The 12,376-nt window shown below is 41.8% G+C and overlaps 1 protein-coding gene across 3 annotated transcripts in view; it reads right to left on the bottom strand.

Annotated features, from left to right (window-relative positions):
• Positions 1–1,823: 1,823 nt before the first annotated feature.
• prkd3 (protein kinase D3) overlaps positions 1,824–12,376 on the bottom strand; it is a 46,348-nt gene continuing 35,795 nt past the window's right edge. For 2 of the 3 annotated variants that reach the window (XM_050062463.1, XM_050062464.1), the window contains exons 11-19: positions 9,848–10,124; positions 7,882–7,934; positions 7,418–7,490; positions 7,190–7,296; positions 5,878–6,039; positions 4,801–4,899; positions 4,446–4,713; positions 3,906–3,991; positions 1,824–3,361 (exon numbers count right to left, since the gene is read on the bottom strand). In XM_050062463.1, coding sequence (XP_049918420.1) covers positions 3,188–3,361; positions 3,906–3,991; positions 4,446–4,713; positions 4,801–4,899; positions 5,878–6,039; positions 7,190–7,296; positions 7,418–7,490; positions 7,882–7,934; positions 9,848–10,124 — 1,299 coding nt within the window. In that variant the 3' untranslated portion in view covers positions 1,824–3,187. The remainder of the gene's footprint in view (positions 3,362–3,905; positions 3,992–4,445; positions 4,714–4,800; positions 4,900–5,877; positions 6,040–7,189; positions 7,297–7,417; positions 7,491–7,881; positions 7,935–9,847; positions 10,125–12,376) is intronic. The other variant, XM_050062465.1, reaches the window with a different exon arrangement.

Genomic DNA, 12,376 nt, shown 5'->3' with positions numbered 1-12,376 from the left:
AATTAAAATAGGTTATTTCCCTGGCCTGGGAAATCTAATCAATATGTGTGAACATGAGCTACTCTCTCTCAAAGCCTAGAACCAGAGTAAGTAAGTCTCAAAATGGGATGTCATCAAGTATAAAATATAGAGCTGCTCCATAGAGAATGAGTGGGATTTTTTTTAGACACACAGAATGTTTGTTTTCTTTTTAATACCCAAAAGAGATTTATTTTATTCTTGGGTCCTCAGTTCTGAAACAGAAAATGTACTCATATACTCAGAACATTCCCCTGGGTGCTCTCAGTGTCAACTAGAATTTATTTTACCATTTGTTGTCGATGGAACAGTTTCCAATTTTATAGTTGATGACATCACAAATTTGAGGTTTAGCACTCTAGCTTTTAGATTTGGGTGGCCATTGTTCATGTTAACTAATATTTTTGGCCTATCTTGGACCATAGGAATAACATGTATGCATTATGGAAATGATTGTAGTACCCCTCTTAAGGTGAGCACAGAGAGCAGATGAATGTGAAAACAGCCTTCTGGTATCAAGGTGTTGTTGTACTGGACTACATTATACTAAAAGGTGTTTTTTTTTGTTTGTTTTTTTGTCCTTCCTGGTTACATTCATGAGGGGGGCTGAATATTAGAAACAATTCTCAGGGTAATGCAGTCCAGTACAAAACATCACCAACACATTTATGACAGTGTAAAAGAACAAAACTGAGCATAAAGGTAGACTTCATGGCAGGACAGTATTAGACTGTACAAGCATACCCAATAAAGTGGACACTAGATGCATACTACATAGCATGACCCTTTAAAACATTTTTTTAAGAAAGGAATGGATAACTGGAACATTTACACCCCAGTCCAGCCAGAGGAGGGAGACATTGCGCTTCATTTCCCCAACAGCTTTGCTCTGATCTTCTAAATCACTAGCTCGACCAGTTTTCACCATGAATCCTTCACTTTGACTAATACAAGCTACACAAGAATATGTGGTATGTTATGTGGGAAGTTTCTTTGATCTCTGCTTAATGTGTGAGGACCAACTCAGTGAACTCTTTACAGTGCTGCTGCATTTGTGCCTGTTCACTCTTCAAACGTCTCCCCCACAGAGGTTAATGGGGTCATCTGGCCTGCAAAGAGGAGCCACATCTTGAAAACATTCAGACTAACAGATGCAGGAGAGCGGTATTGAGTATCATTTGGAGAAAAAAAAATAATATCTTCAACCTCTCATCAGCAGCTGTTACATAATAGCATTGCAATAATGCTAGCCATGATTGCTAACAGTGGTCAGACAGTATCTGCAGTAAATTCAGTGAAGATTGGTGGAGGAATCAAGGAAAGCACACTTCAAAGATTTCTGTAGATTAATGACAGCTGTCGTTTCGCTGTAGTTTACGGTGAACTGTACCTTCAAACAATGGTCCCATTCTAAAGCCCAGTTCAGGAATAAGGCACTTTATTCATACGGCTAGAGCCGAGCACACGTTTGATACTGGAAGGGATTCCATGATAGTGATTTCAAAGTCTTCCACAAACCCCCACTTCACCACCACCCTCTTTAACTATGTCATTACTCCCTTGTGGTGAGCGACTGGCTCGGCAAACTGCTCGGTGTGGTGCAACAATCGCATCCAGCTGCTGAGAATGGGATCTGACATGTGAAACCACTACACACACACGCCCGCTCACTCACACATCATGATGCAACATACACAAAACTACAAGCCAGGGCTGCTTATGCATGCAGGCACTGAAAGACAAAATCTATTGTTGAAATCGGGAGCATAAACAGAAAGACAGTCAGAGCTTAAGGAAAACTTTTTGTTCTCAGTTGAGAAGTTGGGTTTTTATTCCAATGGTATGTACTGAAATATACAAAACACTGACACCTGCCAATCCAGCGGCAACAAAGACAGGAAGAGAACAACAGGAAAGAGGAACGTACTCCCAAAACACACCGACAGAGCAAACTACAAAACTGTAGTACATCAAACTCCCATGTGAACCAAATTGCAAGTATACTTAGTTTCTACTATGTCCACTGTCCAGACAAAACAGTCAGGACAACATAATAAACAAGGAATCTGACATCAATATTTTGTTCTACATAAAAAGCTCAGTTGGCCGCCTCTGGCGATGCAACACTTCAGATACCTAAAGGGCATTAAAAACACATATTCCAGAAATGGAGTGCTTTAAAAGTCACATTCAAGAATACTGCAGAAGTACAGAAAAAGATACACAGACACATGACGCTCTAACATATGCAGCTTTAGCCTCATGTTGAAATGGCTCCGTTATTGCATTTACTGACAATTCAGTGACTTAAGAAACTCATGTTAATCTAGAAAAGGTTTGGAAACATTGAAATGAATGAACATATTTGGTCAGGGTCTGTTGGTCACTGTCTCCAGGGGAAAGTTCATAAAACTTGCCGATATTGTGAGCTGCATCAACTTTCTGCGAAATATTTCTGGTTAAAACTTGCACTGAGACTGGGCACTCGAACACTGTTTGCTCTCTGTAGCAGCGAATAGTGTTTCTATTCAATTGCTATGTTCAATGGTAAGATAGTGCAAAAATCTACCACAATTACGAAATACATTAAAAAAACATACAAATATATGTGATGGTTCCAGTTTCATGCCAAAGGACAGTCTCACAAACAGTTGGGAAGTGAGAACAAAATTCTCAGACTGCAAATCCCTTGTGAAAAGTGCCCTTTACTCCTGGGGTAAGCTCTCTTGGATCTCTTCTCTCACACAAAGAACAGAGTCATATTATTACTCAAGGTTATCCAAAATTGTGTGTACAATAACTAAACTATTAAGTTCACCTTGTTTTGGTTTGTGGTTGTTCTTAAAAATGAACCAAACTTGAGTAAATCCATGGAATGTTTTGATATCGTGCAAACACTCGTCTCTCCTGACAGTTTCTCAATGCGTTCCTGTGGCACGCATCTCCACCTGCGTACTGCTTGCAGCAGCGCATCCTGCTACAATTTCGGTCGGGTATTTCCCACTTTAAAGCCTCTGGCGAGTGATTCTCCACCTGATCAGCTTCTCTCTGTTTTCACAACAAACAGTCCTGGAGGGGAAAATCCGCCGCTCCCAAAGCTTCATGAAAAAGTCCCTGTGACAATCCTTGTCCTTTTTAATACATGTGGTGTAGTAAGCCCCATGCGCCACTAGGGGTCCTCTTCCATGTCATCCAGGTTGGGAGCCATGATGAAGTGTTTGGGGTAAAGGAGACTGTGCTCGTCTGCGTACTCTTCCCAACGTGCATCGTCGCTTTCGTGGGTGATGTAGCGCTCGCCTCGCCGTGTCTCAAACTCCCTGAGGTCCAGCCATGTCTGATAGTCCTGAGGGGAGGAGACAGATGCTTTTAGATGAATACAATACATTGTTCTCCTTAATGAGGAGCTGTTTCTGACATTAAGTGACTGAATTCCTTTGAACTCTAGGCTTTTATGATCAGTTCCCTCTCAGAAATGCCATCAGTTTGCATGTGACCTGTACTACTTGCATTCCAGGACATGGACTTCCTACGTTGGGGGTTGAAAGCAGGAAGTATAATGTTGCCATGAAGCCAGTGAATAGAATTTTTGTCTTTTCATGCCTACATTTGTTTACATTTTGGCAAATTGGCACCATTAAAAGTCATGCAGAATTAGCTATTAGCACTTCCTGTTTGCACTGTAACCACTAATGTATAGATAGTTATCAGTGGACGATTGATACCAAAGAAAACTTCCAAACGTGATAATTATGAGACAATATCCTCAAACTGTAAGACATGACAAATGTAGAATTAAGTGTATCATATCTGTGTGTTCAGATTTTGTGACTGACACAGAGGAGTAGGATTTGGGTGAAAGGGTCAAAGAAAAAAGGGTAATATGTCACCTGTAACCAGGGATGGCTGAGACACTTGTCCACGCTGTACCTCTTCCTCATCTTGACTTGGAGAAGATTGTTGATCAGATCTGTGGCTGTGAGGGAAATCAATAAACATGTATCAATAAACTGAAAGTAAAAGATATATCATCTCATACCGACAGCATACTTTGGTATTTTCACTTTCAAAGGGGAAGACTTTCTAACAGAGGTTACTGTAGTTGCTTGGCTAAACACTAGCATCAACACCTTTATCATTTGTTTCACCTTGTGATAACTTTCACACTGCTGGGGAGGTTTGAGAGTGATTCATCTCGGCCCCAGACACAGAAAAGTCACAGTAAAGGTCAGACGACCCAGACATGTAGGTGGGGAGGACAGTCCTGAGGTTACATGTCTGAGTATCACTTTGACGCTAAACTACAAATGCAACCAGGCTGCCAAGCACGTACAAGAGTGAAGGACATACTAGCGAACCGCCAGATTACAGTATTGGTGAATTCCAGTTGGAAGGGGAACAAACAGACATATTGTTTTACATCTTCTTACCCTCTGCAGAAATGTCCTTCCAGGGTGTAGGGGGGTACATGAAGGCAGCATTCTGGATCTGGTCGGTAATGTCCTCGTCCTCATTGAAAGGGAATGTCCCACTCAAGCTGACGTACACGATGACTCCGACCGACCACATGTCTAAGGAGCGGTTGTAGCCTTTACTGCGCAGCACTTCCGGAGCCAGGTAAGCTGGGGTGCCCACCACTGATCGCCGGAACGACTTCTCGCCAATGATACGGGCAAAGCCAAAGTCACACAGCTTTACCTGTGTGAAGACAGAAAACATGGTCAATGTATTTAAGCAAAAACATGAACAAAAACATACATATATGCACAAGTATGTATTTTGTACCTGAGGAAAGGGCTCTGCGGAGGCCAGTAGTACATTCTCAGGCTTCAAGTCACAGTGAACAATGTTTTTGAAGTGCAGATGTCTCAAGGCCACCAGGATCTGTTGCAAGCAAAAGTACCGATTTAGCCAAAAGAAAGATCCAGAGGACAATAATATAAACTCCAGCATCTAAATGTTTTAATGCATGGAGTGTGTGATATAAACAGGGTAATGTTTGTATAATTCAAGAAGTAGAATCTCTTGATGCTGCCATATGGAAAAATAACAGTAGTATAAGCAAACAAAGGCCCTTAAATACTTCCATCCTGACCAGTACCTTCACATACAGACACATGATCTCATCTCATCATCCCATCTATATTCACAAGGCCTGGCGTACGCTAGCGCTGCACGCATGTCTGCCTATGGCCCTGTACCAAAACCACAGTGCGCCTGGCTCCCCTATCCTGACCCTGACTTTGACAGAAGTCCTCCCGGGCCACATCAGAGCCAGGCCCGCCGCAGCTAATGGGGCTGTTGTTAATGACCCCGCTCCTGTTTGGGACCTGGGATCGGCGGAGGCCCAGGGGCCTGCTACTCTTCTAATCAGGCCACAAAGCCACCAGCACTCTGCAGGCTATAATCCACGGGCCAGGGAGGAGGTCGTGATGCCATGCAGACCAATCCCGTAAACAATCCCCCCCAAAATCAGCTAACCACAAGAATAAACAAGCGCTGGAGCTCTAGCACAGCCTCAGTGGGCTAACACACCCCAAAAAACAGAAGGGAGGGCAGGGACGGAGGGAAAGAAAGCTAGAAAGATACAAAATAAAACACAAAGACTGCAAGGAAGAAGTGAAGGATGGTGCTATTTAAAAGGAGAAAGTGTGAAAAGGCAACGACAAGTGCTATAAATCTAACTGATTATCAGTTATTTATGATCAGCTGCTTTCAGAGAGAATAAAGTCGCATCAGGCTACAGAGCATTCTTAATAAAGTCAATGTGTAAGTACTGGAATCATAATCTTGAAGAATGGAAGAGAAGAAAAGACAAAAAGAGATGGCACAAAGGGAGAGGAGTGTTTCTGCAACACTGACCTGTGTGACTAGGAACTTGGTGATTCGTTCAGGCAGTTTGCTCTTCTCGCTGGACAGAATCATCTCCAGCATGTCGCCGTGCAGCTTCTCCATGACAACAAACACCCTCTCCGGCGTCTCGAACATACACTCCAAGTTGACGATACCTGGGTGATGCAGATTCTGAAGACAGAGGCAAAAGACACTGAGTCTACCAGGGTTCCTTCAGCTTGAGGCAAAATAGATTTAAGACTTTTTAATACAACTCTAAATGAGATTTTAGTCCAATTTTACAACAACCAAAACTGAAGAAACAAAAAAAACCTGAACTGACATCAATAGGGTTAGGAACAATTTTGGCCAAATATATCTTGTGACATAAAACATGACTTTTTTTTGTATGGTGAAGATGAGAGAAAAACAGAACTGGGAAATATCTGGCATTTTTAGCGGGGTTTCTTAGCCATCTTGTGTTTCTCACTCTGCATGTGGGATTTCACTGCTGTGATTCCCATGAAAACGAGTTTAAACTAGAACGTTTGTGCTAAACTGTAAGAAATCAATGTGTTCTTGAGATAGCGTGTTTATGAGAATGAGATGAATGCAAGGTCACAGTGACCTTGACTTTTGACCACCAAAATCCAATCAGTTCATCGTGGAATGAACGTTTGTGCCTAATTTAGAGAAATTCCCTTAAGGTGCTCTTGAGATATTGCATTCATGACAATGGGACAGACGGACATCTGTACAATCCAAAAACATAATACCTCTGGCCACAGCAATTGCCGGCATGGAGGTATACCAAACTTTTTGCATAAAACACACCGAGCCTCGCAAGCATTGCCTCATATCGGTTTCAGCCATGCTGCAAAATCTTGGTCAGTTAGCCAATTTTTGTTGACTTTGCACTTCTCCTCTTTTCTTTGAGCATCAAATAATGAGTGTGTTGGGTCTTCAGTCTGGATCTACGTGACGTTTAAGCGAGAGGCAACCAAAAAAACTTAAAAAAAAAACAGATGTTACCAATTATTTTGAGATTTTCAATGTCAGAAAAAAATATTCAAAAAATGTATGTATTAGCATTTTTAAGACTTTTAAAATTTAAGATATTTTAAAGAAAATTAAAAACCTTGTCTCTTGGATTAATTAATTCAACGCCTTTTAAAATATTTTAAGGACCCACAGGAACACTGGCCTACACTAAGTGAGGAACAGAGAGGGAACAGATTAGGAAATGTATATTGTAAGGCTCCAGCCAAGGCCTTTCATACTTACAGTACATGCTAGACTTTGATATTATTCTGTTCTATCACTGATGGATTCTGGGCATTACCTGTAATATGGCCACCTCATTCCTTAGCTGGCTCTCCTGCTTGGTAGGAAATCTCATCTTGTCAATAACCTTGATGGCCACATCTCTGCCGCTTTTTCTGTGTTTGCCTAAAATATTATGGGACAGGTTAATATGAATAACTTTAAACAGTCTACAAATTAAATACAATTCACAGTAGAGAGTAAGATTATATAAAAAAAGTGGCACCATATCAAAAGCGAAACATACCTCCATACACAATGCCAAACTGGCCGGATCCCAGCACCTCGTCAGAGAATATTTGGTACACTGAGGCAATATCCTGTAAACAGATCATTTGCATTGTTACTGCTGTGTTTTTCTTTCTGAATTTTCCATGCTGACATTGGCAATCACTGAAGATTACATCATTAAAAGCCCGGGAAAAAAAAGCATCTCTTCCAAAATGTTTTCTGGTATTGCCAAATATTTAACTTTCACTCAATGTAGAAGTGGAACTGAGACGAAACTCCCTTGACCAGAAATATGGGTCAGCAACTTCCCCATTTGGGCAGCATGAAAGCTTCCACCGGAGGTTTTGGTAAATACACAATCTCTGATACAATCTCTGATTTTACCCCAACAGATACTTTAATAGCACATGAATGCGTGCATGTGCAGGCTTTGCGGGGAAATTGTGCAACAACGTCAGAGAAATAAGAAGCCCCACTCACCACATTCTCCTGGACCTGGCAGTTGGACACAGATATGCTGATGGACAGCTCTTCTGGAGAAGAAAACACATCATGTTTCCACAGTCAACAACTCAAAAAACGCCACTTTAACAAAGCATAAGCATGAATCAGAGACGCATTGTTCAAATACTGGCACTTTTTTTTTTTTTTTTTCACAAGCTTCAAGCTTATCGCAGCTGCATGCAATAAGTCACAGCCCCACATAATGAAGCATTTTATTACACAATAAATTGGCTATAAAATTGATCTGGGAAGCAATGTGTGACTGAATGGTGCAAGTATGCAATGCATTTCATAACTGGGAATTTAAACAGCCGCAGGGGCTAATTCTGCATACTGGCCAATGAATACAAAAGCCAGAGATAAAAGCAAGTAAAAGGCATTGTGTTGTGATCATTTAGCTGGTGCTGCACACAAATATTTAATTCAATTTTGAAACACAAGCTCTAATTTGGAATAAAAAATGACAACTTAATTAACACCAATATTTGCACACCAAATATTGATATTATTTACCAGTTTATCGACAAATACTTTATGAATAAATTAATCCAGATCTATGGAGGACGACTGTTTTTAACAGCTTATTGCCAATTCCTGTCTATATTGTTAAACACCAACACCTGACTACTGTGAGGGAGGCTAAGCTTCTGCACAGTCATGTCATTTGTCACTACTGACTTCACAGCCTCACTTCCTCACGCCTATAGATACTTAACACAGGGTTTTTCCTGCTGATCGAAAGCTTCGCCTGGCTATCTAAGTGACCACTCCGGCCAAGGTGGTTCAAAGACGGCTCTTTCTTTCTATCTGAGTAAACCTCAAACCTTTTTGTTTGTTGTGGCCCTAACGCAGTCTCGTTTTGAGTCAGGAAAAACCCTGTGATATTACAACTCACTGTGAGGGAAACTCTTGTCTGATACAGCAAGGCACACAGTCACAAACTGACAACATTCCTCAGTGATGTGTGTTACAAGCTATACTATATCTCTCTCTTAATTTCAGAATTTAGATGAGTTTTGCGGACCAAAAAGTTAGGCATGGATCTCACCTAGGGCTGGGTGAGATGGAGAAAATCAAATATTACGATAGTTTTGATCAAATATCTTATTAACAATAATGCCACGATATTGTGGAGTTGATTTTCATTTAAAAATCATCATTAATGTGGATATAATGACTAAGTGGGTAAAGGCAAAAAAAAGCTAGAACAGTCTGGTAAGTTCATAAAATTACATCACTTTACTGTAATGCTGCCTTTAAAGGTCCAGTGTGTAGGGTTTAGAGGCAACTAGTGGTGAGACTGCATTACTTTTCCTGTGTGCCAAGCGTGTAGGAGAACTATGACAGCGAAAACACGAATAGCCCTATCTAGTGCCAGTGTTTGGTTTGTCCATTCTGGGCTACTGTAGAACAACATGGTGGACTCCGTGAAGAAGGACCCACTCTGTATCTAGATATAAACGGCTCATTCTAATGTAACAAAAATACAATAATTCTTATTTTCAGGTGATTATAAATTAGCTATGACAATTATATACCATTTCTGCCAATAGATGCCCCTAAATCTGACACACTAGACCTTTAAAACCAGGATTAGACAACACTTAGGATATTACAATATCCAAAATCTAAGATGATGTCTAGTCTCATATCATGATATTGATATAATATTGATATACTGCCCTGCCCTGATCTTACCCATCCCATAACAGACTATATTAACTGAACATGTTTAATGATACATCATACAGCACCTTTGAACAGCATTTGACATTACAGTGTCAAATCTAATAGGATTGGTTGTGTGAATTTGAAAAAATATCACTTCAGAGAAAAAAATGCAATAAGACAGTTCTATTTAAAGTTGTTTCCTCATTTCTTCCACAGAAAAAGAAAAAAAAACACTGTATTAAGCACCAGAGAGCTGTAATCTTCTACTTACTATGGTCTTTGCCCTGGCCAGCAGCAGTGGCCACACTGGGCTGAGGGGTGACGGGCATCAGGGCCTGTCTGATGGCCTTCTCCCAGCCCTGAGCAACGTCCATGCCGACTCCTGAGGCCGCCAGAGCGGGGCTGTGGTAGTGACTGCAGTTGTTCTCCCCTACATAGTAGACCATGGTGGCTGTGATGATCTCGAAGCAGTGCGGGTTGCTGCCCTGCGCCAGATTACTGAAGTCTCTGGACTGTTCCACCTGGAGGATCTCAGACAGAGGGATTTCCTGTTGGAGAAGTGAAGGACAGACATTACAACAACAACAACAACAACAACAAAACACACAAAATATTATATTCTGCATCTCTTGAATAAATAAGATCCTTAATATTTTGAAGCAAGAGCTGAATTCATTTTTTCTTTCTGCACAGTGTTGTCTGCACACTCAACCAATTCATCTAAGGTATAAACAATTGGCATAAAGAAACAACACTCCTCACAACAAACAGAGTAAAAGAGTCCAACAGCAGATGCCCAACCACATTTCTATATAAACACCAACATGTATTATTTAAGTCATATTACCCAGAGAGGCGAGGTAAGAAACAGGATAAAAAAATGCATATACAGAAATTCCTTGTTGGATTTTTTACACAAATACATTTTTTAAATCTATGAAAAACTAAAAAATAAATAAAACTAGAGCTACAGCAAAAGCACTCAAAACAATTCACTGTCTTTAGCGAGTTGACAAGCTTCCTTTTTAATTTAATTTAAAAAAAAATGAAGTTACAAATTTTGTGTTGCTATTTTTCTTTCATTTCACAAGAAAAACTAAAACAGAAATCCTACTAAAGCAGAAAAATGCTAAATGATGTAATGCACTGCCTAAACAATGACATGACAGAAATAATAACACAGGTAACACTCACACACTCCAAAAGTCTCCACACTTGTAATCACAGTGTTGATTATATAGTCGCAGCTCTAACTTTCTCCTTTACTCTCCTCTCTCTCATGAGCACATACAGAAAGGACAGTTTGAAGCGCACTTTAAAAGTTCCCCCTTCCCCTTCAACTTCACTGTCAAATCAAAGAGAGGAGGGAGGGTACAAAATTAAAAAACACAGAGAAGCCCCAGCCAATGGGGGCTCACGGAGGCACACGCTGTCCCCTCCGCGTGGCTCACCACAGAGTATCAGATGAAGTGCTTGTGGTTAGCGGGGCTGGGTCACGTGAGCGGGCCCTGCGGCGGCTCAAGTGCTCTGGTTCCCTGATTACAAGGCAGGGCCAGCCAGAGGCCCCATCTGAGCACGAGCCGCTGGCGCTACCGCCAGCCACTGAGACGAAAGACACGGCAACTACCGTTCCTCCGCAAAGGGCAGTGTGTGAGCGGGTGTGTGTGTGGGTGCAACGTTTGAGTGTGACAGGACTCAATCTGGCAGAGGCAGAGAGAAGCCCCCTCGCCCCATAAAAGGTTCTTCAGAGAAAGCCACAAGTACAGGGGTCTCGTCTTCAAACGAGGAGCCGTTATGGCTTCCAAATGGAGAAAATGGCTGCCATGCCTGGCAAGCAAGCCACCACGCGACCACCACTAATCAGATTGGAGGTATAAAGAAAAAGAGGAGAGGGGGAGGACAGTGGCCACACACTGATGAGCAGCAGGCTGCAAACTTCTGAGAAATGAGAGGAAAATGCTCTGGATGGTTTCCCGGATGCACGCTGAGCATATGGAGAATCTGTGGTTTCAGAGGAGAAACCCCTGAAAGTACATTTTTCTACTGTATATTCCGGAAATCATCTCACATTATCTATCACCGAATAAAAAGAATCTGCTACTCTGAAGCAGCAGGCATGGAACAAAGACCAAACTTTAAAGCATGAAAAGACGGCATTTACAGCTAGCCTTCAATTAGCCTCCTGAAAGTCTTAAACGTAGCTGAGTGCCAAGTTGATAATAAAGAACCACATAAAGCTGCCAGTGAACACACCCTGAGGAGTCGGCCCCTGCTGAGGTTTCCCCTCCAAGGCTTTAGTGGCAGGGGATGCAGGGTGTGACAGAATAATTGGGGGAGAAGGTTGAGGGACTTAAGCTTTTTTATTCAGGTTTGTTTCACAAGCAGCATAAAAGAGAGCTAGTAAGACAGACTATAGACACAGCTGCGCATAAAACCACCTGTTTGACACAAGCTCAGAAGTGAACGAGCTCTGGAAACTCTGCTGCATCCTACACACCATCCCACTGCGACACAAGTCTGACCACAGCTCAAGGAGGTGTCAAAGTCTCCAAACACACAAAGCGACATGAACAATAAAATGATTACATCCCCCACCCTACACACAACCACCGACACACATGTGGAAGTCTTTACCTTGCCGGCTGTAGTTCCCTCCCTCAGTCCTCGGTGTGTAATTACTGTGCTATTAAGCCCCTGCGGCAGTGTAATGACTGACTACGATGCTGGCACCGAGAGGGGAAGTGTCACACACTCTCCGCAACTGGTTTTACATATTGGAATCACAGTGTTTCACTCGCAG

This window comes from Epinephelus moara, chromosome 14 (genome assembly GCF_006386435.1).
Source record: "Epinephelus moara isolate mb chromosome 14, YSFRI_EMoa_1.0, whole genome shotgun sequence".
In the NCBI taxonomy this organism is placed as follows: domain Eukaryota; kingdom Metazoa; phylum Chordata; class Actinopteri; order Perciformes; family Serranidae; genus Epinephelus; species Epinephelus moara.
This window is presented reverse-complemented; position numbering and strand designations above follow the sequence as displayed.